Source organism: Doryrhamphus excisus, linkage group LG14 (genome assembly GCF_037039965.1).
Source record: "Doryrhamphus excisus strain RoL-2023G ecotype Guam linkage group LG14, RoL_Dexc_Guam_v1.1, whole genome shotgun sequence".
Taxonomy (NCBI): domain Eukaryota; kingdom Metazoa; phylum Chordata; class Actinopteri; order Syngnathiformes; family Syngnathidae; genus Doryrhamphus; species Doryrhamphus excisus.
In genome coordinates, this window is record NC_136370.1 from 13,416,986 (window position 1) to 13,441,992 (window position 25,007).

At 41.3% G+C, this 25,007-nt stretch overlaps 5 protein-coding genes across 7 annotated transcripts; all 5 read left to right on the forward strand.

Moving 5' to 3' along the window:
- The first annotated feature begins 374 nt into the window (after positions 1–374).
- Positions 375–3,417, forward strand: LOC131140173 (tubulin beta-4B chain-like). Of its 2 annotated transcripts, XM_058090354.2 has the most exons (5): positions 400–531; positions 1,855–1,963; positions 2,060–2,170; positions 2,240–2,484; positions 2,550–3,417. In XM_058090354.2, the coding sequence occupies exons 1-5, from the start codon at positions 475–477 to the stop codon at positions 3,357–3,359; spliced, it is 1,332 nt and encodes a 443-aa protein (XP_057946337.1). In that variant the 5' UTR covers positions 400–474; the 3' UTR covers positions 3,360–3,417. The 2 variants fall into 2 exon arrangements, with proteins under 2 accessions (XP_078652338.1, XP_057946337.1); XM_078796212.1 differs by having other exon boundaries at positions 375–531; positions 1,855–2,170.
- Positions 3,418–4,283: 866 nt separating this feature from the next.
- On the forward strand, positions 4,284–6,953 carry zpcx (zona pellucida protein C). The gene is made up of 9 exons (XM_058091133.2): positions 4,284–4,737; positions 4,813–4,925; positions 5,003–5,079; positions 5,186–5,357; positions 5,414–5,519; positions 5,594–5,679; positions 5,779–5,864; positions 5,948–6,530; positions 6,885–6,953. Exons 1-9 carry the CDS (start codon positions 4,336–4,338, stop codon positions 6,904–6,906), a joined length of 1,647 nt encoding a protein of 548 aa, XP_057947116.2. The 5' UTR covers positions 4,284–4,335; the 3' UTR covers positions 6,907–6,953.
- Positions 6,954–7,155: 202 nt separating this feature from the next.
- pabpc4 (poly(A) binding protein, cytoplasmic 4 (inducible form)) lies at positions 7,156–16,866 on the forward strand. The gene is made up of 16 exons (XM_058091131.2): positions 7,156–7,456; positions 7,529–7,736; positions 11,037–11,230; positions 11,862–11,977; positions 12,751–12,890; positions 13,435–13,529; positions 13,610–13,747; positions 13,871–13,966; positions 14,040–14,309; positions 15,362–15,452; positions 15,535–15,627; positions 15,746–15,876; positions 15,953–16,043; positions 16,128–16,258; positions 16,346–16,464; positions 16,554–16,866. The coding sequence occupies exons 2-15, from the start codon at positions 7,544–7,546 to the stop codon at positions 16,445–16,447; spliced, it is 1,881 nt and encodes a 626-aa protein (XP_057947114.2). The 5' UTR covers positions 7,156–7,456; positions 7,529–7,543; the 3' UTR covers positions 16,448–16,464; positions 16,554–16,866.
- A 570-nt stretch (positions 16,867–17,436) lies between these two features.
- Positions 17,437–20,731, forward strand: ppie (peptidylprolyl isomerase E (cyclophilin E)). Its single transcript, XM_058090337.2, has 10 exons — positions 17,437–17,491; positions 17,749–17,847; positions 17,931–17,974; positions 18,281–18,307; positions 18,401–18,482; positions 18,568–18,668; positions 19,531–19,654; positions 19,997–20,182; positions 20,268–20,410; positions 20,524–20,731. Exons 1-10 carry the CDS (start codon positions 17,461–17,463, stop codon positions 20,590–20,592), a joined length of 906 nt encoding a protein of 301 aa, XP_057946320.1. The 5' UTR covers positions 17,437–17,460; the 3' UTR covers positions 20,593–20,731.
- A 732-nt stretch (positions 20,732–21,463) lies between these two features.
- Positions 21,464–23,110, forward strand: gjb10 (gap junction protein beta 10). Of its 2 annotated transcripts, none has more exons than XM_058090369.2 (2): positions 21,464–21,598; positions 22,005–23,110. In XM_058090369.2, the coding sequence occupies exon 2, from the start codon at positions 22,052–22,054 to the stop codon at positions 22,835–22,837; it is 786 nt and encodes a 261-aa protein (XP_057946352.2). In that variant the 5' UTR covers positions 21,464–21,598; positions 22,005–22,051; the 3' UTR covers positions 22,838–23,110. The 2 variants fall into 2 exon arrangements, with proteins under 2 accessions (XP_057946352.2, XP_057946353.2); XM_058090370.2 differs by having other exon boundaries at positions 21,509–21,598; positions 22,020–23,110.
- The last annotated feature ends 1,897 nt before the right edge of the window (positions 23,111–25,007 follow it).

Genomic DNA, 25,007 nt, shown 5'->3' on the forward strand with positions numbered 1-25,007 from the left:
GTATGCTTGTAGTTAAAAAAAACATTAATGCAGGTGATTCAATAGTTTCCCTTTTTTTTAATTATCTAAAAATCGAAAACAATATAAATGAGGTACGTATATGTAACAAGTATTATGTAATGACGTTATTACATCATATATAATGATCTAACTGATGTTACGTGAAAAACACGTCTAATAGCATGATCTAATGTTTATGTTTTCATGTATGAAAAAACCTATTGGTTTTGTAAAGCTTTAATTTGCAAGAATGTCCTCTGACAGACGCTGGTAAGAAGGTTGACGTGCAGGCGTCACCAGCGTACACGTGCCGACGTACTGTGACCGTGCAACTCTGTGACAGAGAAGAGGAGCCCTGTGGTGCGCCAACACTCGCCTCGAGGTACTAGACAGCTCTAGTACCGTAAAATACCTCAAGTAGAAAGAAGACTTCAAAAGTTCCCTAGTATCTTCTATTGTTCCATCCTATCCACGATGAGGGAAATCGTTCACATCCAGGCTGGCCAGTGTGGAAACCAGATTGGTGCCAAGGTAAGTCAGTTCATAATTAATGTATTTGCAATTGCAACTACTCAGACATAAATCAATATTAATCACATACTGTTAAATATTAAGGCATGAAGAAAGTTCCCATGGACAAAATTGAGATGTAATCAGCCTTATTTCTCAAGTCATTTTGGACAATTCTGTTTGCAACTTGGAGAAAACATTTAGTGGAATATTTTTTGTTCCAGTGTCTAAAGGCATGGTTCAACATCAGTGCCTTTTTATAAATGTCCTCATGGATGAATTGACTATATATGCTGTTTGTTGTGTGTGCATGGAACAATATATATTTACATCTCAATTAATTTGTTTCACTTGTTTATTTTCTACATATTCACTATACACCAGGGGTCCCAAACTCAATTTACTTGGGGGCCACTGGAGCTCTGGTCTGGTTGAGACTGGGCCGCATCAGGTTTAAAAAAAAAAAACGCATTTATTAAAAACAAAAAAAAATGTAAACTTCACTTTGGTTCCAATTTTCTACAAGAAAAGCTCTGATAAAACATTCCACTCTTCTCAAATATCTTTTTTTTTTTCTGCACAAAATAAGATGAAAAATAAATAAACAAATCAAGAATAAAGAAAATCAATCAGTAATAAATAAATATAATAATAAAATGTCAAATGATAAAAACCCAAAGAAACCACATGTAGTTGGTGGGTGGACAAATTATTTTTTTCAGATTAAAATGAACAAAGCATTATTAGAGCCCTGTAGACATGACAAAACACGACTATAGTCACATTTATACTCTTTTTAGAGAGCTAGCTACCTAAACTGTAGCCTTCAAGTTATTTCCTTTAAACTTAAATAGCCATAAACTTACCACTTCCACACAGATAGGGAGGATAACTATTAAGTTATTTAACCTTTAACATGAACATTAATCAAACGTAATAATTTTTTCTGGGTACATGATACCATACAGCATCCATATCAAACTTGCGCGGGCCGCACTAACATTAAACTTTCATATCAAGGCGGGGGCCTCAAACTACTGTCCTGCCACATTTGGCCCGCGGGCCGTGTGTTTGAGACCCCTTCTATACACAGAAAGATTTCACACAATGTATTCATTTCCTCATTTTCCTTGTAAACTACTGGTTCATATTCAAGTATAGCAAAAAAAATCCAGAAACTTTATTTAGTCTGCAAAAAGCAAATACGTTGCTGTTTCAGTTCCTGAGTAACAATAACAGTGCTGTTTTGTTTACCACTAGATCAAGACAGTGTGCTTGGTTTGGGTTCTGCTAACCTGTACTTAAAAAAGTACTCTGTTAACAGCTTCCTTTTGAATTTTGCAGTTCTGGGAAGTGATCAGTGACGAGCACGGTATTGACCCTACTGGGACCTACCATGGAGACAGTGACCTACAGCTGGACAGGATCAATGTTTACTATAATGAAGCCACAGGTTCATGCTTACGACTGACACATTCATGTCTATTGATCAATTTCATCAATTCCTGTCTATTTCTGACTTGGATCGTTGTCATTCTTCTGCTTGAAGGAGGTAAATATGTGCCCCGAGCTGTTCTTGTGGACTTGGAACCAGGCACAATGGACTCTGTGAGATCCGGGCCTTTTGGGCAGATATTTCGGCCTGACAATTTTGTGTTTGGTGAGTTATTTAAAGTGTGCTAAAGTTTGTCAGACTTGATTAAAATAAGTATCGCTTTTTCCTATGTAGGTCAGAGCGGTGCTGGTAACAACTGGGCCAAGGGTCATTACACTGAGGGAGCTGAGGTGGTCGACTCGGTCCTGGATGTTGTTCGCAAAGAATCTGAAAACTGTGACTGTCTGCAAGGCTACCAGCTTACTCATGCTCTAGGTGGGGGAACCGGATCGGGCATGGGAACGCTGCTCATCAGCAAGATTCGCGAGGAGTATCCCGATCGCATCATGAATACGTTCAGCGTGGTGCCTTCCCCCAAGGTGAGCATCGTTGTAATACAGCACGTGTGTGAAGATGAGAGGCTGAGTATGTTGTGTTCCTTCAGGTATCTGACACAGTTGTAGAACCCTACAACGCCACTCTGTCCATCCACCAGCTTGTTGAGAACACAGATGAAACCTACTGCATCGATAACGAGGCTCTCTATGACATATGTTTCCGCACACTCAAACTGACCACGCCCACCTACGGAGACCTGAACCACCTTGTGTCCTCCACCATGAGTGGTGTCACAACCTGTCTGCGCTTCCCCGGCCAGCTCAACGCTGACCTCCGTAAACTGGCAGTCAACATGGTGCCTTTCCCTCGTTTGCACTTCTTCATGCCGGGCTTTGCCCCCTTGACCAGCAGGGGGAGCCAGCAATACAGAGCCCTAACCGTTCCCGAACTCACCCAGCAAGCTTTCGACGCAAAAAACATGATGGCGGCGTGTGACCCGCGTCAAGGCCGCTACCTGACCGTAGCCACTGTCTTCCGTGGACGTATGTCCATGAAAGAGGTGGACGAGCAGATGCTCAATGTCCAGAACAAGAACAGCAGCTACTTTGTTGAATGGATCCCCAACAACGTGAAGACCGCCGTTTGTGATATTCCACCCCGTGGACTGAAAATGGCAGTCACCTTCATCGGCAACACCACGGCCATCCAGGACATGTTCAAGCGTATCTCTGAGCAGTTCACAGCCATGCTGCGTCGTAAGGCATTCCTGCACTGGTACACAGGTGAAGGTATGGATGAGATGGAGTTCACTGAAGCTGAGAGCAACATGAATGATCTAGTGTCCGAGTACCAGCAGTACCAGGATGCCACCGCTGAGGATGAAGGGGAAGGCGAGGAGGAGCCTGAAGAAGATTAAAGCTTACAGAAAACTTTATTTTTTAAAAAAAGATTTTATATGTAGAGCTTTCAATAAATGGGAATCCTGTTCACATGTTGTCATCAGTGTCTTCATGCAGCACTTTTCAAAATTTGGCAGGGAAGTTCCAAGCCATTCATTTAAATTCTGTTGCAACATACTCCACAAACATGGTGGGGATGCTGAATTGCCATGGCTGTGCTGGTAGTTGGAACTTTAGAACGGGGGGGGGGGAATCCGGCCTGCAAGATGCGTCCATTAAACACTTTTAATGAGACATGGTTTAAGTGGCTTTAGACAGGGAAATTTGCATCTCCACTGCTCCTTGTATAGCAGTTTAAAAGTGTAAAGAATATAAGATAAATTATAAAAAAGATATGTATATATATATGAGTTTTTCCATTCTCAAAAAGATATGAGTTTTTATATTTTATCTTATATAAAATTATATAATATATAATATTAAATATATAAATATATAATGTATATATGAGTTTTTATATTTTATCTTATATAAAATTATATAATATTAAATATATAAATATATATATATAATTACATTTTATATATCTTATCTTTTATATCTTTTTGAGTTTTTATATTTTATCTTATATATATTCATAGACGCCATATATACTATATATATATATATATATAATGTATGTGTGTGTGTGTGTGTATATATATATATATATATATATATATATATATATATATATATATATATATATATATATATATATATATATGGTTCATGTGGCGAGCCAAACAACTTCCTCATCCCTAATGCCAAATGAAACACAAGCACAAGAACAAGTCCACATATACTGTATAAATTGTTAGCGTTCATGAATTGTCATCTTGAACGCCCCACTTCTGCTTGCCATGAGTTGATTGGCAGCACCTGTTGCAGCTTATTAATGACACATGGCTTTCACACAATCTTTAGAGTGGTGGATCCATTTTGAGCTTTGCAATGGAGGTTCTGAAGTTACTTTTGTGTGTATTAGTCAGTCATCTCTTTTGGATTCATTCGACTGAAGCTATATTTTCACAGCATGTGCCTGGATTTTTTCAAAACATACTGCCTTCTCCGTTTAAAATAAGCAATAATTTAAACCCGTTTGATACCATCTTCAGCTCCTTGAGGGCCCCGGAATTTGACATATTTGCTGAGTTGTCTTCTATGATGGAGGTTCCTGATGTGCAAGTTTATTGTGATGAAAGTGAACTAATACTGCTGGTGGACAAAAGAATGGGTGATGTCACCCTCAAAAGAGAAGAGATCCAGTTGGGTGATGGCTGCTACAGCAATAGCGAGCTACCAAACCAAATGATGTTCACTTACAGCTTTGATCAATGTGGAACAAGTCATGAAGTGTGTTGACCAAATTCTCATTGTCTTTGCTGATTTATATATGAATGTGTTTTTTGAATCTATATTGTCTGACAGATTCGAAATGGCTTGGATGTGCTCTCCAATGCTCTCCACTTTAATCGCAGAGAGCCAGTCTTGAACAAGAAGCTGACACCTTCTACTGTGCATGTCTCCTGCATTCCAAACGGGTATGTGTATATCATATTCCGAAACAATGTTCCAATACCTTGGGGTCACTGCAAAGCCTTGAGTATCTGACTTTTAGGTTAAAAGATCCAAACCTGCCTACCTCTGCAGTACGCCCTGATTACGGAAGACGTTTCAGTATACGGGCTATGACTTGTAAGTATAGGAAAACTGAATAAGTTATGAGTTATTTATATAGTTATTTATTATATAAGTTATTTAAGTTGTGAATGCCGCAGCAATCTCAATGTTGATCTTACAGCCTCGTGGACAAGACCAACGGAATCCAGCGTCTACGCTCGGGGCGACATAATCAATATGGAGGTGTCTGCTAAAATCAGTCCTCACCAACGTCTCTTCATCCAATCATGCTTTGCCTCCTCTTCTCCGGAGCCTCACACTAAACCTCGCTATGCTTTTGTAATGAATAAAGGGTAAGTATCATTAAATTGTAGTATATGTGGATGTAAATTTATATGAATCCTTGCAGGTGCACGGCCCTTCTTGCTTCATCTTATCCTGCTGTAAAATTTATTGACTCTCAGTATTCAGATGTGGTGAAGTTTGCACTGAACACTACTTATCTCAATTCTGAGGTGAGTTTGCTCCAAATTTTTTCACTGTTTGACTCAACGATGTAACACCGCCCCCCCGTCTTCTCTCTTTGAAGATGTACATCCACTGCACTGTGATCATCTCAGACCAGGAGATAACCAGTGGCTCTAAGTCCTGCAACTTTGACTTGGTCAACTCCAGGTATTTTGTAAATTGCCGCATGCGGTGCAGAGCCCTATACCCAAAGTGTCGTCCTTGGTGAGATTTTTTTCATTTAAATACAATTTGTATTCATTTCAGGTGGGAGGAACTGAGTGGAAATGTGGATGTGTGCAATTGCTGTAGTTCCAAGTGTAAAGGCCTGTCAGTCAAGCACCTTCCTCAAGGTCTGTTATGTCTAAAAAAAAAAAAAAAAAAACACAACTGAACTGCATCAATAGTCATAAATCAATCAAACTTGTCCCAACAGATGCAAAGGCTGTTGTCACAACTGGCCCATTCTACATTGTGGAGATGAACCAAAGACTGGAACCCGAATGGAACTCCATGCAGTCAGATTCTGCAGCACCGGAAAAAATAAACTCTGAATCCCAGTGGTCCTCTCCATCACAGAGCGTCGTGGTTGTGAAGCAGGACCCAATCGGCAGTCTGACACTTGTTTTACCTGCACAGATGGAGGACACCGAGCATGGTGACAATGCCGCTTCACTGAATGAACTCCAGTCTTCCAGCCAGAAGCAAGAAACTAACCCGAGCAATGTGAAAGGTCAAAGTGCAAACTGGCCCTCACACAGACTTCTTCTGCCTGAGAGGACAAAGGACTGGAATCATCACAACCATACTGTGAAACGGCAAAAGAGAACCAACCACGTGCTGCCAATAATCCACTCAAAAATCCAGCTGTCCAAAAGCCCAGATGGCTCCCACACTCTGAGTTATGAAGAAGAGGTGGCAGCACAAGATGGAGGTGAAACCAAAAGACCTGCAGAAGCTGAGAGTAAATGGAGGCCACGACGCAAGGGACTGTTGTCCATTTTTCTGGATTTGTTGAGGTAACTACATGGTGCACACTGCATGTGCTTGTTCCTATTTCTTTTTATGTACTGTATATAATGTCCACATTAGGTAGACTTCTGATGGTGAAGGCAAGGCAACATTATGTGAAAGTACGATTATTGTAGCTACTGTAAAACTGTATTTTCCAATAAACCTGGGGGTGGAGCAAAATGTACAAAGCTGAAATGTTGATACTAGCCTCTTTGATACTATCAAAGTGGCCCCTGCATCCTTTGATATTTCAGTATGTCCCCTACTGTATACGTTTTGAGCATTGAAGTCAAATTCAGTTTGCGGTGTACCTAATAATTTGGCTGCTAAGTGATTTCTCTTTTTTCTTCCATTCTCAGGAGGATGAATGACGTGGAGTAACTTCAAAGAGAATAAATATATTACAATAAACTTTACTCTATACCATGTACCTTGTCTTTTTTTAATTTAATATACTGTGTACTTGGTTTTGTTCCTACTTCATTCCTGAATGTTTAAAAAGCACTTGTCATTGCACCACATTGACCTCTAGATGTCGCTGTCGTAAGCCGAACCGTTTGGTTGGGACGCTGTTTCTTTTAGAATGCGCATGCGCAGAGGCATGTTTCTCCTAAGTTTGACCCTGTCACATTTCCTCCACGCGCAGCACAGGGTGTATAAAGTGGCCACGCTTACCCAATGCAGTCTCTTTCTACAGCCATCAAACCACCGTGAGTGTTCAACTCACTGTTCTCGAAAAACTTAAAAATACATAAAAAATATAAAACATTAGAAAACCTTCATAAAAAGAAACGAAGTGTTACAATTAAGCCAATATAAGCGTTAAAAAAATAGCAAAATTGTAAGGAAAAAGAGACCGACAGTCTAAAAAAAAAAAAGAAATACTTTTTTTCTGGTTGACATTTTTTTTTGTGGCAGCACGTCTTCGTAGGTGAGTGGACACGGCGAGTTTTGGATCAGAACCGCTTCTCCATTTCAACCTATTGATAGAAAATTCGCTTAGTTTGCCGCCTGAGATATGAACACTGCAGCGGGGAGTTATCCGATGGCTTCTCTCTACGTTGGCGACCTGCACCCAGACATCACGGAGGCCATGTTGTATGAGAAATTCAGCCCAGCTGGACCGGTGTTGTCCATTCGGGTCTGCCGGGACATGATCACCCGTCGGTCCTTGGGATACGCTTATGTCAACTTCTCACAGCCAGCGGACGGTAAGAAGGATTTATTTGCATCATTCATGCCGTCAAGGTTTTAATACCTGTCTATAACTATACATATAGATATCTTATTTTAGCTGATGACGGAATCAATCATATCAGGGTCTCCAAATTGACCTTATGTATTCTCATTAAATATGATTTAACATTAGCATGACAATTTGCCTTGTTAGCTATAGCACAAAACTGAGTCAAATATGGTTACATACATAGTATATTTGACCTACATTGTATTTGTGTGTAAATAAGTACAATTTCAAGACTATCAAAGAAAGGGGGGCTTTTTTGTATGTGCGGAAAAAACAGTTGGACACCCCCTAAACAGAAGTTTACCAATACTTTGATCCTTTGGTCTTGTTCTATATTGGCTCATTTTTGACCCATACATGGGAACAACACATGTTCCCATTCCTGTGCAGCGTAATCTATGGGACCCTTCCAGCTGTTGAGAAACTATGACTCCTTAATAGAGATATGTCTCATATATTTTAGTAAAGTTTGACAGTCATGGCTACATGCAAGAAGCATTGAGTAATAGTGTTTACATTGTGTGTATGGCCTTTTCACCCTCTTTGTATCAGGCTTGCACCTGTCCCAACAGGTGGACAAGAGGGACCAAAAGGTAGTGATGGCTTCCAGAAGTTTTGGTGTCGCTGGTTTAAGTGTAAGAAGACACATGGATGAGATGACACCATTTGTTGTTAGAAATGGTGGTGGGGGTGCTTCAGGGAGTGAATTTAAAGTACAACTTGGCTTACAACTACTACTTTTAACATGACTTGTCAAGTGGATTTAGTGGAAGGTTTTGGTGTTGTGTAAGGAGTGGGTTTGATTTTTTTTGGGGGGGGGGGATCAAGGCTGGAAGTGCTCACGAGACCTGGTGTTGCTCATCCGAGCATTCTTGTTGACTGTGTCTCTCTCCATCAATGGTAGAGAATTCTCCACTCACACTCCATGCCAGCACATACCTCTCAGGACCCCTCTCTAAATATAGAACATCTCTCTGAGCTGCCGAAAACCTGCCTGCGCTTTAACGACTTCTTGGAAATGACAAGACAGAAACGGGACAGAGGTTGATATTTCTGTTAGATTTTTAGTTTATTTGGCCCGTTTTTAATTGAATGGACTTTGTAAAAATCTTTTATCTCAAAGCACTCCAGGTTACACACACTATTTTCCCTTTTAAAGCCAAGATCGAAGCATCAGAGGTCGCGTCTGACTGTGATCACAAACCTCTGAGCACACTGCTTGTGAAGTACAATTGCGAGCCAAACTGCTGATGCCAGCAGACGCAAGGCAGCTCTGTTTTGTTTACCAGACACTTTTTTTTTTGCAGGGGAGCCTGGCCTCCGAAAGTGTGTGTGTGAGACCAAACAAAAGCATGTTAGGCCCATACAACCACATAGACATTGGAGCCTCTCCTATTTATCTTTGGCCTCACATACTGAGTAGAACCTCAGTGAATTGTTGCAGTTTAAGATGGGTGTTGAACGTAAGCAGATGTCTTCACACCACAGTTATCAGGGGGCCCTGTGTACTGTGCCACTGTGGGATGTGTCCAACAGCATGTGTTGAGGCAGGGAGGAGGCCCGTGTGTTCCCTGCTTGCCCACAACAGCTGCCACCCCCCCCCCCCCCCCCACACACACACACACTTGTCACAGCTGCTCTTATAGACAGCGTGTCTACCACGTGGTCCACTACTGTTTCCTCTGTGTGGGTTATTATAGACGGTATTAACAGCGGTCGAGCGTTAAAGAAAAACTTGACTTTTTAAAATAAAATTTTGCCCATCATCCACATTATCTGACACATGAGCACACATCTTTCCCTTTTGTGTGTATTAAAATACATTTGCATAACATTGCATGTCATGGTACACAAAATTCGACTATAAAGCCCTCCTAAAAAAAACCAACAACTCCATTTTGTTTTACATACATGCTGTGGCCATGCAGTACATGTGATAACTACAGTCATTTTTAACATTTCCGTAACTTCTTTCCTGGGCACATTGATTTCACATCTAGTGCTACGCCCGTCAACAACAGCAATGCTGTTGTTGCTGGAGAAATGAGGATCCAGAGCCTTACCTTTTTGCCCTTGAATATAGGGAAGACGAACTACTGCCACTAACAAAAGAAAGTCATCACACCGGTATGACTTGGTGGTTTCCCAAGGCATGCCAACAGAAATCTGCTGCAAAAGTGGAATACTGTGTTACCATGGATAGAAAGACTTTGTGTGTCTGGCGAGGAGGACACTGCTCCAAAAGAGATTGCATCATAACGACCGAAGCGCTAACAAACCTTGCAGTGATTGAAACTTTTTTCCACCTACCCACAATTAACTGTAAAAGACGACCTTTCGGTAGTGGCATGAGGCACTACATCACTATGCCAGAAGAATAGTTCTTTGTGTTAGCTGCTACAATAGCAATGTCGCTGTAATTTGGTTTATGTACAGGGTATTTATGTAAATACAACATTGCTGGCGTTTTTTTAGGGCTTTAAAGTCAAAATAGGTGTGTCTTGTTAAACATGCATTAGTCCCACATGCTAGCTGAGTGGAGTAGATTGACTTGAAACAGCACCCTCTGCTGGATTTAGTCACGTCACTGCAGCTCTTTTCCTCCTGCAGATAGCACCATCAAGCCACTTTTTTATTTAACTTAAAATGCTAATTTACAATTTATGCTAAATGGTCAATGCCAAAGTGCCAATAGGTGGTGATTTCCTGTCTGTGTTGGCAGCTAGTATACCTTCAGCTTTATTTGCAATGGAACGTCTTCACAATCAATGGAACGCCTTCACAATAATCTACATGCCATATAAAATAAAATGCATACAGTACAAGCTTTCAGTCCAGCCCCTGAAAAATGGGTTTAAAAAATCTATTAATGTCTAATTAAGTGTTGCAGTTGATGGAAGTTCTGAACTACAGTTTCAATGATTTTGTTGCTCCCAAGGGGAGAAAAAGTGCAACAAGGATACCTTGCAAAAACAAGTCTTTAGCCAGCAAACTAGTTGAAACTGACTCCACTATGCTGGTCTGTCGACTCCATTGCTTGAGGTGTACCAGACCACATAAAAATTCCACATGGGCGACAGTAGTCTTAAGAAACAGGAGGTTGGCTAATCTCTTTATGTCCAACCCTTCTTGACAAAGTATTTGCTCTGTAGTAGTATTTGTTCTGATGTGAACGTGTTAACACACAATATTAAATGCACCAACATGTGACCCCTTATAAACAAGCCTTCTTATCTCACCTGTGTGCCTCTCTTTCCCCAACTAGCTGAGCGAGCCTTGGACACCATGAACTTTGACGTAGTGAAAGGAAAGCCAATCAGAATCATGTGGTCCCAAAGAGATCCCTCCCTCAGGAAGTCTGGAGTGGGCAACGTCTTCATCAAGAACCTTGACAAGTCCATTGATAACAAAGCCCTGTATGACACATTCTCTGCCTTTGGAAACATCCTCTCCTGCAAGGTATTTTTACCACAAATAAATACATAGACAGATACCGACTGAATCAACAAGCGCGTAGATACACATCAAATGTGTAAAGTTGAATTATGTTCAGTTGAAGTGTACTTATGTAAAGACAAGTAAAAATACATTGCAGTAGATTATCCATCCATCCGTTTTCTATGCCGCTTATCCTCATTGGGATCACAGAGGTATGCTGGAGGCTATCCGAGCTGACTTTCGAGTGGTCGCCAGCCAATTGCGGGGCACATATAGACTGTGGGAGGAAACCGGAGTACCGGGATAAAACCCACGCACACACAGAGAGAACATGCAAACGCCACACAGAGATGCCCAAGCGGAGATTCGAAGCCAGGCCTTCCTGATCTCCTGACTGGGTGTCAATACATGCTACCCACTTGCCCACTGTGTGGCCCTACAGTAGATTAGTTTTGAATAGATGCTACCATCACCTGTTGTGATTGGTTAGGATGGTTTTATGCGACAACTATTAAGTAATCAAATGTGGAATTACTACAGTTTGCTTGGACACAGAGGCAGCTGTTCAGCGCGTATTCTCAGTCATAGCACCCAACCTGACTCTACTTGTATAAATTACATTATACTATGTGATAATCCTTTTATCCTCCAGGTTGTGTGTGATGAAAATGGCTCCAAGGGCTACGCCTTTGTCCACTTTGAGACCCAGGATGCCGCTGACCGAGCCATTGAGAAGATGAACGGCATGCTACTGAATGACCGCAAGGTGTGAGTGTCTCATCATTGTATTACCTTTCATTTGGTCTGCTACATAAGAATATGTTGTGTCAGGCGTCAGAGTGTTACTTGCCAATCTCAACTTTCCTGTTGTTCACCTGTTGAGTGAATTGATATTTTTTCAGTTGGTGAATAATACAACTAATAAGCCCCTCTTTCGCTTTTGTCAGTGTGAAGATAACCCCTGAAGTGATGAAATAACCAATTAAAACGCTTGTCTATTTCCCAGAAACATTTCCTGCAGCCTCATTCGTGCAATCTCTGGTCACCCGTCTAAGCGTGTTTGTGTGTATGACCGGGCTTGTGTGTGTTAGTGATGGATCGAATGCAGGAATGCCATACTGGATGGCACAATGGGAAAGGTCATCATAGCAAGGTATATATAAGATCATTTGGTCCTCCTCAGCTTTCCTTTGTATTGTGCGACACCGTTCCTCCACCCTTCTCCATCCACTTCCTTATCATCCTCCTCATTTCAGACCAAGGTGGTGCTAATGGTTATCACTGTGGCGTGTCAAGCATGTGAGCATACCTGCCTGCCTGTGGTGATCTTAACATCATATTTAATGTATATTTCTTCATTGTTTGCCCCAGCAGCGTTGATGAAATATAGCTGTGTTTTGTGAATATCAAATCCTCTCTAGCTAGTGTGGACAATGTGGATCTTCAACTGAGAGAAAGTGTTATATTCTGGTTGGATTTCCCAGATCAAACAGGGCTGTTTTAAAAGAGTGTGTGTGTTGTCGCTCTTTCTCCATTTTCAGGTTTGTGGGTCGCTTCAAATCTCGCAAGGAACGGGAGGCTGAGCTTGGTGCCAAAGCTAAGGAGTTCACCAATGTCTACATCAAGAACTTTGGGGATGATATGGATGATGAGCGTCTTAAGGAGCTTTTTGACAAATATGGTAAGTTGTATTTACTTGGCCAAAAAATCATCCAGACTCAACTGGTTTGCTGGCATGGGAACGCCTCAGCATCCTCCAGGTGGAACTGGAAGGACCAGGAAATCTGGACTTCCCTACTGAGACTGCTGCCCCCCTGCAACCCGCAGGCGGAAGAAAATGAATGAATGGATGGAAGTTGTGTATTAATGTGGCATTTTGTGCCAATGCACAACATTTTCAGTCACAAACTTATGTGGCAAGTGCGTAACATATGTGTAAACAGGATGTAAATTAGCCACCAGACTTCCACTTAGCATGTAAATGACACATATTGAGGCAAACAGCGGGACACTAAAAGTTGTTCACTAAACACTTCCAATTATGTTTTTATTTTATGGACTTTGCTTTAACAGTCATGCTGGATCTAAAAAAGGGCCTTCTTCAAAACGTTGCCCTGATTGCTTTACTTAATGTTATATTTATGTAGAGAACATTAGAACTTTTATTAGCTATTAAATCTTATTTATTCATTCACTGTACCCTCCTACTTTTCATTTGTCTCTAGGCAAAACACTTAGTGTGAAGGTGATGATGGACCCCACAGGCAAATCCAGAGGCTTTGGATTTGTCAGTTATGAGAAGCATGAGGACGCTAACAAGGTATTTTATAGGTATCATGCAAATGTGTCAAACATCTGTCATAGTCCTGTTCCCGCTGATGATAATACCTTAATCTTCAGGCTGTAGAGGACATGAATGGCACAGAACTCAACGGCAAGACTGTGTTTGTGGGACGCGCTCAGAAAAAAATGGAACGTCAGGCAGAGCTGAAGCGCAAGTTTGAGCTGCTAAAACAGGAAAGGATCAGCCGCTATCAGGTCTGCAGGACTCATTAATACAGTGGTTTTTAGTTTGGGAACCACTGCATTAATAAAACAAGCTTGAGTCTGTTCATGTTATATATATAAACCAGTCTGCTTGAGATCATGTATTCTTTTTAGGGTGTTAATCTTTACATCAAGAATCTCGATGACACCATCGATGATGAAAAACTGCGCAAAGAATTCACTCCATTTGGGTCCATTACAAGTGCCAAGGTGATTTTAAATATGACAAGGAAACATCACTGCTCTGGAGTTGTTGTAAAAGTTAACCCCACTGTCTTGTCAGGTGATGCTGGAGGAGGGTCGCTCCAAGGGCTTTGGCTTTGTTTGCTTTTCTTCCCCGGAGGAGGCCACCAAAGCCGTGACTGAGATGAACGGACGCATTGTTGGTTCCAAACCACTCTACGTGGCCCTCGCTCAGCGCAAAGAGGAGCGCAAAGCCCATCTCACCAACCAGTACATGCAACGCATCGCTGGAATGAGGGCCATGCCAGCCAACACCATCATTAATCAGTTCCAGCCCACGAGTGGCTACTTCATGCCAGCTGTGCCACAGGTATGAGCACCGAAGCCAAAATATGGATGTTTTTGTTTACATGTATCCCTCTCAAAGACACATGGGTTTAAAGTTGTTCATCTACAGCAGAGTTCACCAACCCGTCAGTCGCGACTCACTTTGTCAATCTTTGGGACATTGTCGGTCGACACTGTAATCAACTGCAATCAAAAAAGCTTGTTTGTGTCAGTGTGAGAGGTCTCACTCGCTCACATTTTGTATTTGTTGAACCTCTGTGGTTGTGGTATCGTTGTAAGTGTGGATCGAATCATTTACTACAGAGATTTACCCTACTTTTTATAGGTAAAAGCTTATTTCTATCTGTGACTAATTTGATTAATTCTGAGTTAACTGTGGACAAAAGGTGATTAATCAACAAAATATTTTAATCGATTGACAGCCCATATTATATTACATTACATTACGTTACAATATAATATATGATATATATTGTGGTTAGCGCGCAGACCTCACAGCTAGGAGACCCTGGTTCAATTCCCCCCTCTGCCATCTCTGTGTGGAGTTTGCATGTTCTCCCTGTGTATGCGTGTTTTTCTCCCGGGACTCCGGTTTCCTCCAACATTCTAAAAACATGCTAGGTTAATTGGCGACTCCAAATTGTCCATAGGTATGAATGTGAGTGTGAATGGTTGTTTGTCTATATGTGCCCTGTGATTGGCTGGCCACCAGTCCAGGGTGTACCCTGCCTCTTGCCCGAAGACAGCTGGGATAGGTCCCCTGTGACCTGAGGATAAATGGTGGAGAATGAATGAATATTATATTTATATGATATTTTTGTATTAGAATTCAAACAGTATCTTCTGTTTCTTTGGTTTCCTGACTTGGTTTTCCTGTCACCAGTGTTGCAGTTATTTTCAGCAGTGTGACTTTGATTCCCTGCCCCCAATTTAAACTGCAGACTGACACACTTAGCAACATGATGAGCAAATGGGACATAAAAAGGGTTGTGTCATTAATGGACTTAATTAATGAAATTATCATCTTTTACAGTTGTCATTCTACTGCAAGCTTTTTTTTCTTTTGCTCCTCAGGCCCAGAATAGAACAACGTACTATGCACCCAATCAACTGGCCCAAATGCGACCCAACCCTAGGTGGCAACAACAAGGTGGCAGAGGTCAAGGTGTGCATGCAGTAACAGAGTTTTAGCAATTTAAGTGTGCTTTACACAACATTTTAGAAGAAGACGCTTCTGTCATTTCTAGGTGGTTTCCAGGGGATGCCCAGCTCGCTCCGTCAACCGGGTCCTCGTGCCAACCTGAGGCACATGTCTCCAAGCAGCACACAGGGCCCGCGAGGTGGGTTCTCTCTGATCCTGGAATTATCATAGGAGTACATGTATGAACTTAATCGCGGCTGATGAAGCTTGGCAAGATATTCGTTATTGAACTTTTTTCTCTATCTGTGGTGGGGAAGGTGCAGGCCAGGGCATTGCTCCTCGCCCGTCAATGGGGGTACCAGGCCCCCGTGCCATGCCGCCTTACAAATATGCCACCGGTGTGCGCAACCCTAATCCTCCAGTGGTCCAGCCTATTGCCTTACAGCAGGTATAATCAGAAGTACAAAAAAAATAAAATATCATTGTTTATTGTCATTTTATGTCACTTCCATGTTTCCTTGTAGACTCAGCCAGCTGTCCATGTTCAGGGCCAAGAGCCACTCACAGCTTCCATGTTGGCTTCTGCACCACCGCAGGAGCAGAAGCAGATGCTGGGTACAAACTAGCCTCAATTAAATAACTATGGTTTCCATATTCAGTCTAGATTTTTCTCCTTTATCATTTCATTGTTCTGTACAGGGGAACGTCTATTCCCGCTGATCCAGGCCATGCATGCCAACCTTGCAGGAAAGATCACAGGCATGCTGCTTGAGATCGACAACTCAGAACTGTTGCATATGCTGGAGTCTCATGAATCATTGCGTTCAAAGGTACGTCATTTCCTGTATCTTCTCCGTTGTTTTTTTTCTTTTCTTTTGTTGTTAGAAGGCAGTTGTCTATCGTTTTGTCCTGTGCAGGTGGAAGAAGCTGTTGCAGTGCTGCAAGCCCACCAAGCAAAAAAGGATGCAACTCAGAAAGTGGGCAGCATGGTTAATACTGGTGCTGCTGCCACTTCCTGAATACTGAATTCAAACTGGTATGGTAGAACACGAGATGTACTCACCAACACGGCTATATACAGTACATCACAAAATATCAAAAGAATTGTGTTATTGTGTATTCCAGGCTGGACGACCCAGACAAGATCTGGAAAGACATGCTACACTGACACCAAGAAAGTTCTGCACAGTTGTGCAAAAAAGTAAATGGATAAAAAGAGGAAAAATATGTTTGAAAACTTACTTGAATATTTCAGGAGAAAGTGAAAGGTAATTATTTTCTAACTAATAAACTGCATATCAAACACAATGCAGACCTCAAGGAAAATGACTCTCTTTTATTTCTTTGCTTGAAAGTGTATTGTTTAATTTTAACTGACAAATTCCTGTAGGCCTTTGGCTTTGTAGCATTCTCAATAAAGAAATTATATCAACGAAAAGCATCCCGCATTGTTTGTGTTCATTGTCCTTCAGATCTACTTTGTAAGCTTATGTTAAAATCTATTACTGTGATGGGACGTCATAGAATGTTATTTGTGTTATGTCCAGACATTTCTAGGATGGCATATTAATTTGTAAGATGTATTCACCTGATTTCTATTTTCAAAATTGATTAATTATAACACATTTATTGTCCTACCACTACATTTACTGTCCATTGACCAATTCACAGCTAGAAGCACAGTTATTTTATCTGTGCATGTGATATTAGTACAAAATCATCTAACATAACTACAATGTCTTCGTATGGAGAAAAGAATACATGATTCCTTCATGTATTCTTCGTCTTCTGGCTTACTAAAGCTATTGGCAACAATTGAATCATGTATTTAATAGAAGCCTATTCTTGATTTAACCGATTGATGGGTGGCGACTGTGTAACTGATTTTTCCAGCCGACATCTACATTTGGCGTAGGTGAAATATTCCGTTTTAATCGATAGATGGCGCTCGAGAGCAAGCAGAAGCAAGAGGCGGGCTTTGGTTCCGCTCTACCAATCAGAGCGCGGGTTAAAGTTGAAAGGTCATTTAATCATGGCGGCAAGCAAGCGAGTGTTGTATGTTGGTGAGTTTTTTTTTGCTAGATACATAGCTACAAATATAAAGTCGGCGTTTGTATCGTTTATCGAATATACCAAAATCTGGTCGATTTAAATTAGCCGGTTGAACACGAAGAAAGTGTTGGGAACTTCGTGCAGTTAAAATGCGTCTGAGGTTGTGTGATAAATGTAGTCATTGAAAGCGATAATCAGTCTCATACACAAAAAAGCCCGTCTTGAATGCTTGTGTACTGTACTACGTCGTTAATTCTTTTGATTCTAGGTGGGTTGGCAGAGGAAGTGGACGAGAAAGTGTTGCATGCTGCTTTCATCCCGTTTGGAGATATCACAGACATTCAAATACCACTCGACTATGAGACAGGTACAGTCGACAGTCTCTGTGCGTTCGTTGACATTACAATTTCAAGTTATATATTAAAGTTGTGGCATTTGCTCAATTTTCAGAAAAGCACAGAGGATTTGCATTTGTTGAATTTGAGTTGGCAGAGGTAAGTTGAATTGTACTGACTGCTCTATATTTATGTTTTTCAAATATCACTGACCTCATTTTAAGTGCTTTATGTAGCTCAAACATATGAAGTTATATAATGTTTGACATGAAGGTCTCCACTATGAAAGGGGACCTATTATGCTAATAATAATAGGTCCCCTTCCACTGACACTGACAATGTTATGCCATGGTGGCCCACAGGGGCAATGTCCAAATGTGCCAAACACACAAATGTCATAAAACAAACTGCAACACAAAAATGCTGCAAATAAACAAATTGAAAATCTTTTTTGTACTTTTGTAGGATGCTGCAGCGGCTATTGATAACATGGTACGTTGGGCTGTATATATGTGTGAAGAAAGACCAGGTCAGCATGTGCTGCTTCTGTGTTGATGTTCTGTTGTTGTTCCTCACCTGTATCAGAATGAATCTGAGCTTTTTGGAAGGACTGTCCGTGTCAACATTGCTAAGCCAATGAGAATCAAAGAAGGATCCTCTCGACCAGGTGACTGAAGAAAGCCCAATTTTTTGTGGAATGAGATTGAGGTACTTTGATTCAGATTTTTAATCTTTTTTTTTTCCCTTCTCAGTGTGGTCGGATGATGACTGGTTGAAGAAGTTCTCAGGGAAAACTGCAGAAGAAGTCGAGGGGGAGGCTACAGGAGCAACAGCTAAAACTGTTGCACAAGAGGTGATATACCTTTTATTTTTTAATTGTGCAACTAATTGTCCAATCAGGTTAGATTTAAGGATGCTCTGATCTGGATTTTATGCGCCTATTCCTATACCAATCATCTATGAGTGAGATCAGCCTATGCCGGTAACGATCACATGGATTAACTATAGATTCTTTAATTTATTTATGTTGAGGGGATTGAAAAGTTATAAAGCTGACCCCTATCATAGTATCTCCATCATAAAGCTGGACACACTGACAACACAAATAGTGTTTTGACGATGAGACATGATTAGCATAAAAACAAGAGGGAAAATTGTTCAACACACTTGAAAAAGTTAATTGTACTTGTGATAGAACGTGATATCCACTTCCCCGTGGGACAAAACCAATCTCCAAACTAACTGCATTTCTTGTTTGTTTTTAAAACATAATGTTACTGTACTAGTCACATTTGGAGTCCAAAGACGAGAAGCTAGACTGATAATTCTAGCTAGCTGCCGCCAGTGACGGCTAGGCAAAGCGTGTAAACAAAGTTGCAAGAAATGACGGACAGCAATGGGTTTGATGAGGCCGTGGTCAAACACGCTGGCATCGATTGGTGTAGCCTGTGTCTAGCTGTCACACTAAAACCATTGAGGTTTTACAGTGTGGATTCTGACAATACAGTACAAAGTGTGTTCTTTGTCGGCTCAATGCGGAAGTTAGCAGCCTTACCTGACCCAGCACACATGTAGTGTTTGTTGCCACACACCAATCGTTTTTTGTGATTGGAAGGCATTTATCAGTATATGTTGTTCTTTGTTTTTTAAGGATACTAATCAATGGCCGATCAATTGAAGCGTCCCACTTGGGTACAATTTTCTTGTTTCTGCAGGCTGAGCCTCCTGCGAAAAAGGGCAGAGTCAATCCACAGGTCTACATGGACATCAAGATTGGCAACAAGCCTGCGGGGAGACTTCGCTTCCTCCTTCGGGCTGACATCGTTCCCATGACAGCAGGTCTGTAGGCTGCTCTGATGATGTACATGTAGCACTGAACCTCTAAAGTTGAGCGCCCCGGAAGTTTTCAGAACCACTCACCTCAGGGAACATTTCAAGAATGAACTCAAAGTGTGTTTGGATATCAATTATGGCTAAGAGGATGAAACCAAAGAGGTACACGTCTCTGTCCTGGATGCTTAGTACAATACGGTTACACCAATAACATTGACCCCATCACTTCACTGCTTCCCCTTTCCCTAAAAATGAGCAATGCATCCACCTCTTTGGCAGGTGGTTTGACAGTTGGTTTGAGTCACAAGTTAGTTAGGACAAGTTAGAGTTGGTTGTTTTATTTTGCAGAAAACTTCCGCTGCTTATGCACCCATGAAAAAGGATTTGGCTACAAAGGGAGCAGCTTTCATCGCATCATCCCGCAGTTCATGTGCCAAGGAGGTGACTTCACCAACCACAATGGCACTGGCGGCAAGTCAATTTACGGTCGGAAGTTTGATGATGAAAACTTTATCCTCAAACACACTGCTCCAGGTGAAGAGCTCTCCTTACATTGTGGAGTCTAGAAGTGGTCTGGTTTGTATTTACTGGCACCATGCTAAACTTCTGGTGATCTTAGGGCAACTTTCCATGGCCAACTCAGGGTCAAACACCAACGGTTCCCAGTTCTTCATCACCAATGACAAAACAGACTGGCTGGACGGCAAACACGTGGTGTTTGGAGAACTGGTGGAGGGGATGGATGTGCTTCGAGCGATGGAGGTGAAGATTGCATTAATTTTTTGGGGGGCAGCAAAGAATGCAACATTAATCTGAATTTGTTTTTTTTTCTCGTGCTGATTATATATATATTTCCTGTCATTTTTATTGCACAGGCTCAAGGATCAAAAGATGGGAAGACAAAGCAGAAAGTGATGATCTCAGACTGTGGAGAACTTGTTTAAATGCTATACATTTGAATGAATTTTGTGTCCGTATGTCTTGAGAGAATAGTCATCCTTTTACTTCACTTTCACTTTGAAACAAAATCATTTGCAATGTAAATAACTTTTTTTTTTTAATAAACTACAACATTTGGACAGACAGTGTCTAGATTTAGGTAATTGGAGAGGCACAAACCACTTACATTAGCAACATCCTAAGGCAAATACAGATTATTTTATCTGTCATTGGTACTAAACACATGTTATTGTATGTTATGTTATTTTGTTGTATGTTATGTTATTTTATCTGTCATTGGTACTAAACACATGTTATTGTATGTTATATTATGTTATTTTATATTATTATATCTGTCATTGGATCTAAACACATGTACAGACTACACAGTGAATGGGCATCACTTGAAAGCTTTAGCTTGCTAGCAGGCACACCTTCAACAAAAATCACTCGGATTCTTTTCATTATATGAAGAATATGTGAGGCACAAGCTATGCACTTGTCAGGATTTTAATAGTGACCATAAAAAGTTCTTCATATTGACCAAATTAATAACAGGCGTTAATAAGCGTTTATATACCAAAGTCCGCCACTAGGTGGAGCAACTGCACTAGTCCCATCAGCAGCTTGTGTATTGGAATGTTACGTGTTACAATATGTGAGCTATAATGTCTGTGGCCGTCCATTTTGTAGTTTTTTTTTATTCCCGTACTGTTTGTTTTGTTTGCTGCGTAGACACGTCTGTGAGAGATATAAAAAAAACAAAAAAATCGACTCATACCATTGAGAACTTTCTGGTAAAACATAAAAAAAACGTACTCGTTTAGAATACGCAATATCTCGCGGCATGATTGCACGAGGACACCTGTGTCCACCTCGCTTGTTGCAAAGACATGGCAGACTCCCACGAGCTCCTCCCTCCACTCGTCTGTCCTGTTGACAAACCCACTCACATTCTCATCGGTGAGCTTCATCGGAGTGCCGAACCTCCGCTACTGCACCTACAACACCGTAAGTACTGTAAACGTATTTTAATGCTACATTGTGTTGTGTTTTTTTGACGATTTTAAAAACTTTCTCCTCGTCATGTTAAGCGCTCATGTTGAAAAGATAGTTGACGAGTTAACTATGGTTCCCTGAACGCAACGCAAATGACATAGAAATACAAGCTAGGTATTTCCATTGGGATATTCAAACAAATCAGTTTTTTAAATTGGTCGTTTTGAACTGCTTTACACAAGACTCGGGTTTTATTTCACTTTACATTTGTCTAGAAACGTAAACAAAATAATATCTGTACTGTATTTCCAAAACACAGATACAGTAGCCACTATTTGCATCAGTAAAGTTAGTAAGTTTATGTTACTGTGAGCTGAATAAAAAAGATCCTCTATGCTCTTTTTATTTCAATATTTAGAATTTTCACCAACAGGAATCCACAGAAGCAAGCAATAGTGGTTCGACATGAACTGGGCTTTCCTCCAGGGCCTCCTCAGCGGGGTGAACAAGTACTCCACTGCCTTTGGACGAGTTTGGCTCTCCATTGTGTTCGTCTTCAGGGTGCTGGTGTTCGTGGTGGCGGCTGAGAAAGTGTGGGGCGACGAACAGAGGGACTTCAAATGCAACACGGCTCAACCGGGTTGTCACAACGTATGCTACGACCACTTCTTCCCCGTGTCCCATGTGAGGCTGTGGGCCCTGCAGCTCATTTTCGTCACCTGCCCTTCCTTCCTGGTGGTGATGCACGTAGCCTACAGGAAGGACCGGGAGCGAAAAAACCGCCTCAAGTTCGGCGAGAACTGCCGCCGCCTCTATGAGAACACCGGCAAGAAGCGCGGTGGCCTGTGGTGGACGTACGTCCTCACGTTGGTCTTTAAAGTCAGCGTGGACACCACGTTTGTTTACCTTCTGTACCACATCTACGAGGGCTACGACTTCCCGTTACTCATCAAGTGCGAACAGAAACCGTGTCCTAACAAGGTGGACTGCTTCATCGCCAGGCCCACCGAGAAGAGAATCTTCACCATCTTCATGGTGGTCACCAGCATGTTGTGTATCTTCCTTTCCATTTTGGAGATCATCTACCTGGTGGGCAAACGCTGCCGTGAGGTGTTCAAGCCCAACCATCACTCCCACCACATTGTCACCGCTAGTGGAGGCAACTTCATGGACTCCAACGCTCTGAACGCTCTCTCAGAGAAGAACACCCCCCGAACGCCTGCCCCTGCGTACAGCGTAGCTGTATCTTGAGATGTTTTTTTGAGACTTTTCTTATAGACATCAGGGAATGATCTGCAATGAATTACTGTCTTACAAATGGAGGTTCTGCATGACAAGACGCCTCCATCTTGCCCTGCTATGGCGCATGGCGAGGACACAAAGAAAAGGGCAAGTTAGTGCAGCGTTGAGATCATTACATGAGTCAGCCCGTGGTTTGGATACACTCTCAAACACACACACACACGTACATTCTAAAACGCTCAAAAGTTTTGGGACACTACTCTTAAGACCCCCCCCCAACACCAGATAAATGGAAGGACATCTGGCGTCAAAATAAAGTCATGGCGAGTGAGGCTGTGAATGTTCTGAACTCCTATTTCCATGCCGAGTTGTGCCACAGCGAGCGACCAAAGAATGTGACGTAGTGACTCCAACCCCCATCAAACCATTTTGGGATTATAGTTTATACACAAGTATTCCCAGAATAATGTGTGCTTTTTTCCACCCCCCCCCCTTTATGTCATGGCCATGTGTTTCCAATACTAGTGTTTTTTTTGTTGTAATTTATCACCACTTTGCTATGAACGATACCACGTTTACACTGTTAAAATGTATATATTTTCATTAAATACATTTGTTTTCCACTTCTTGAGCTGTGAAGACTTCCGTCTTTCCACGCTGCCATGTTGCTAGGAGCGACGCCGTGGTTGTTTGTGTTGTTTGGTACTTCACGGAGGAAAAAAGGGAGGAGCCACCTCCTCGCTCTTCGTTTTTTTTTTTCATCCCCAGTGACGTGCAGGGCCCACCCCGGGCAGGAATCCGTTGGTCGTGCGGCCTCTGTATAGATGATTCTTTTATTTGCACTGGAAAGTTTGTTCAGGCTGAGAATAAAAGTAGAGGTTAGATGACCAGAATGCCTTGCTGATAGGAGGGTGTTTCTCAGGAGAAGCGTGACTCAGAACTTCATAAGTTCTACTTCTGGAAGTACTTTCCCTGCGTACAAAGGTCCAATAGCCACATTTTCACATAAAATGTCTTGTTACCTTATTTGCTAACACTGAATCATGAAAGGGCGATACTGCAAAGATCTGATACCACAAGTCAATACAGTACTGCAGATACTGATACTATTCAAGACTATTGAATGATTTAGTGAACTTTATTTCCATTTTTTTTATCATGCAAACAAAAAAATATGTATAGCAACGGAATATTTGGGCTCGTCCAGTAAGCAGAGGGATCCCGGTTCGAATCCCACGTCACTGCTGTTGTGTCCTTGGGCAAAAAACACTTGATCCACATTACTGACCAACATGTCTGGATGATGGCGGCCCACTACTTACTAAATTTCACCATATTTGTTTTTTTTTTCTTTATGAGTGAATCATTAAACGGTACAAAGATAAAACTGGTGAGTTTTCAACACATCCAAAATAAGGGTACATTTCCTTCCTCTGACAACACCAGCCGTGTGTTGTGACGCAGTGGCGCATGTTGGATCCTGTGGAAACTCGCTGGAAGAAGCTGAGCAAAGGTGGTACATTCCTCCAGGTGTGTCCCAACAGGACTGACTGGACCAGTTTGTTTTTTTTTTTTATCTGGAGCCAAAAAGTGACTGTTTCACCCCTCCCCCTCTCTATAGTGTGTAATCCTCCATTGAGAATGGATAAATTCACGTGCTCGAGCATGTCTGTGGATTTCTGACGATATTGTGTGAGTTTTGAGCTGACTGCTGCAAGACTTTGAGAGGGGGCGTTTGACTGCGCTACTCGGTGTCCTAATCAAAGGGTGCAAGGGAGGGGTGCAATTATTTTGGAAAGCAACACAAGACAAAAATGTTTTGTGGTAAAGATGGAAAAGTAATATGATATCTTTTCACCCAATGTAATGTCCCCAAAATTAAAACATAATTTTGTTTCTCATGATATTACAACTATAAAAAATATATAATATATATGTACATAATATAATATATAATTATATATATATATATTAATAAAAAATTTACTTTATTCTCATAAATTATGGGTGTTATTTTTTTTTAATCTTACGTCATTCTTCTTTTAACATTATGACTTTATTTTTTATTTTATTTCCATAATATGATAACTTTTTCCCAAATCTAATTTTCCAGTAATTATAACTTTCTTAAAATATTATGACTTCAAAAAAATATATATTTTCCTTAATATCTCAACTT

Bases quoted from the DNA above. Each gene is read 5' to 3' on its own strand.
- LOC131140173 (XM_078796212.1), top strand. From the start codon at position 475: ATGAGGGAAATCGTTCACATCCAGGCTGGCCAGTGTGGAAACCAGATT. The intron at 2,171-2,239 runs GTGAGTTATTTA...TTTCCTATGTAG, and splicing joins GCCTGACAATTTTGTGTTTG to GTCAGAGCGGTGCTGGTAAC. The intron at 2,485-2,549 runs GTGAGCATCGTT...GTGTTCCTTCAG, and splicing joins GCGTGGTGCCTTCCCCCAAG to GTATCTGACACAGTTGTAGA.
- zpcx (XM_058091133.2), top strand. From the start codon at position 4,336: ATGGAGGTTCTGAAGTTACTTTTGTGTGTATTAGTCAGTCATCTCTTT. The intron at 5,680-5,778 runs GTATTTTGTAAA...TATTCATTTCAG, and splicing joins TTTGACTTGGTCAACTCCAG to GTGGGAGGAACTGAGTGGAA. The intron at 6,531-6,884 runs GTAACTACATGG...TTCCATTCTCAG, and splicing joins ATTTTTCTGGATTTGTTGAG to GAGGATGAATGACGTGGAGT.
- pabpc4 (XM_058091131.2), top strand. From the start codon at position 7,544: ATGAACACTGCAGCGGGGAGTTATCCGATGGCTTCTCTCTACGTTGGC. The intron at 15,628-15,745 runs GTGGGTTCTCTC...GTGGTGGGGAAG, and splicing joins CAGCACACAGGGCCCGCGAG to GTGCAGGCCAGGGCATTGCT. The intron at 16,259-16,345 runs GTACGTCATTTC...TGTCCTGTGCAG, and splicing joins ATGAATCATTGCGTTCAAAG to GTGGAAGAAGCTGTTGCAGT.
- ppie (XM_058090337.2), top strand. From the start codon at position 17,461: ATGGCGGCAAGCAAGCGAGTGTTGTATGTTG. The intron at 17,848-17,930 runs GTACAGTCGACA...CTCAATTTTCAG, and splicing joins ACCACTCGACTATGAGACAG to AAAAGCACAGAGGATTTGCA. The intron at 18,669-19,530 runs GTGATATACCTT...TTGTTTCTGCAG, and splicing joins CTAAAACTGTTGCACAAGAG to GCTGAGCCTCCTGCGAAAAA.
- gjb10 (XM_058090369.2), top strand. From the start codon at position 22,052: ATGAACTGGGCTTTCCTCCAGGGCCTCCTCAGCGGGGTGAACAAGTAC.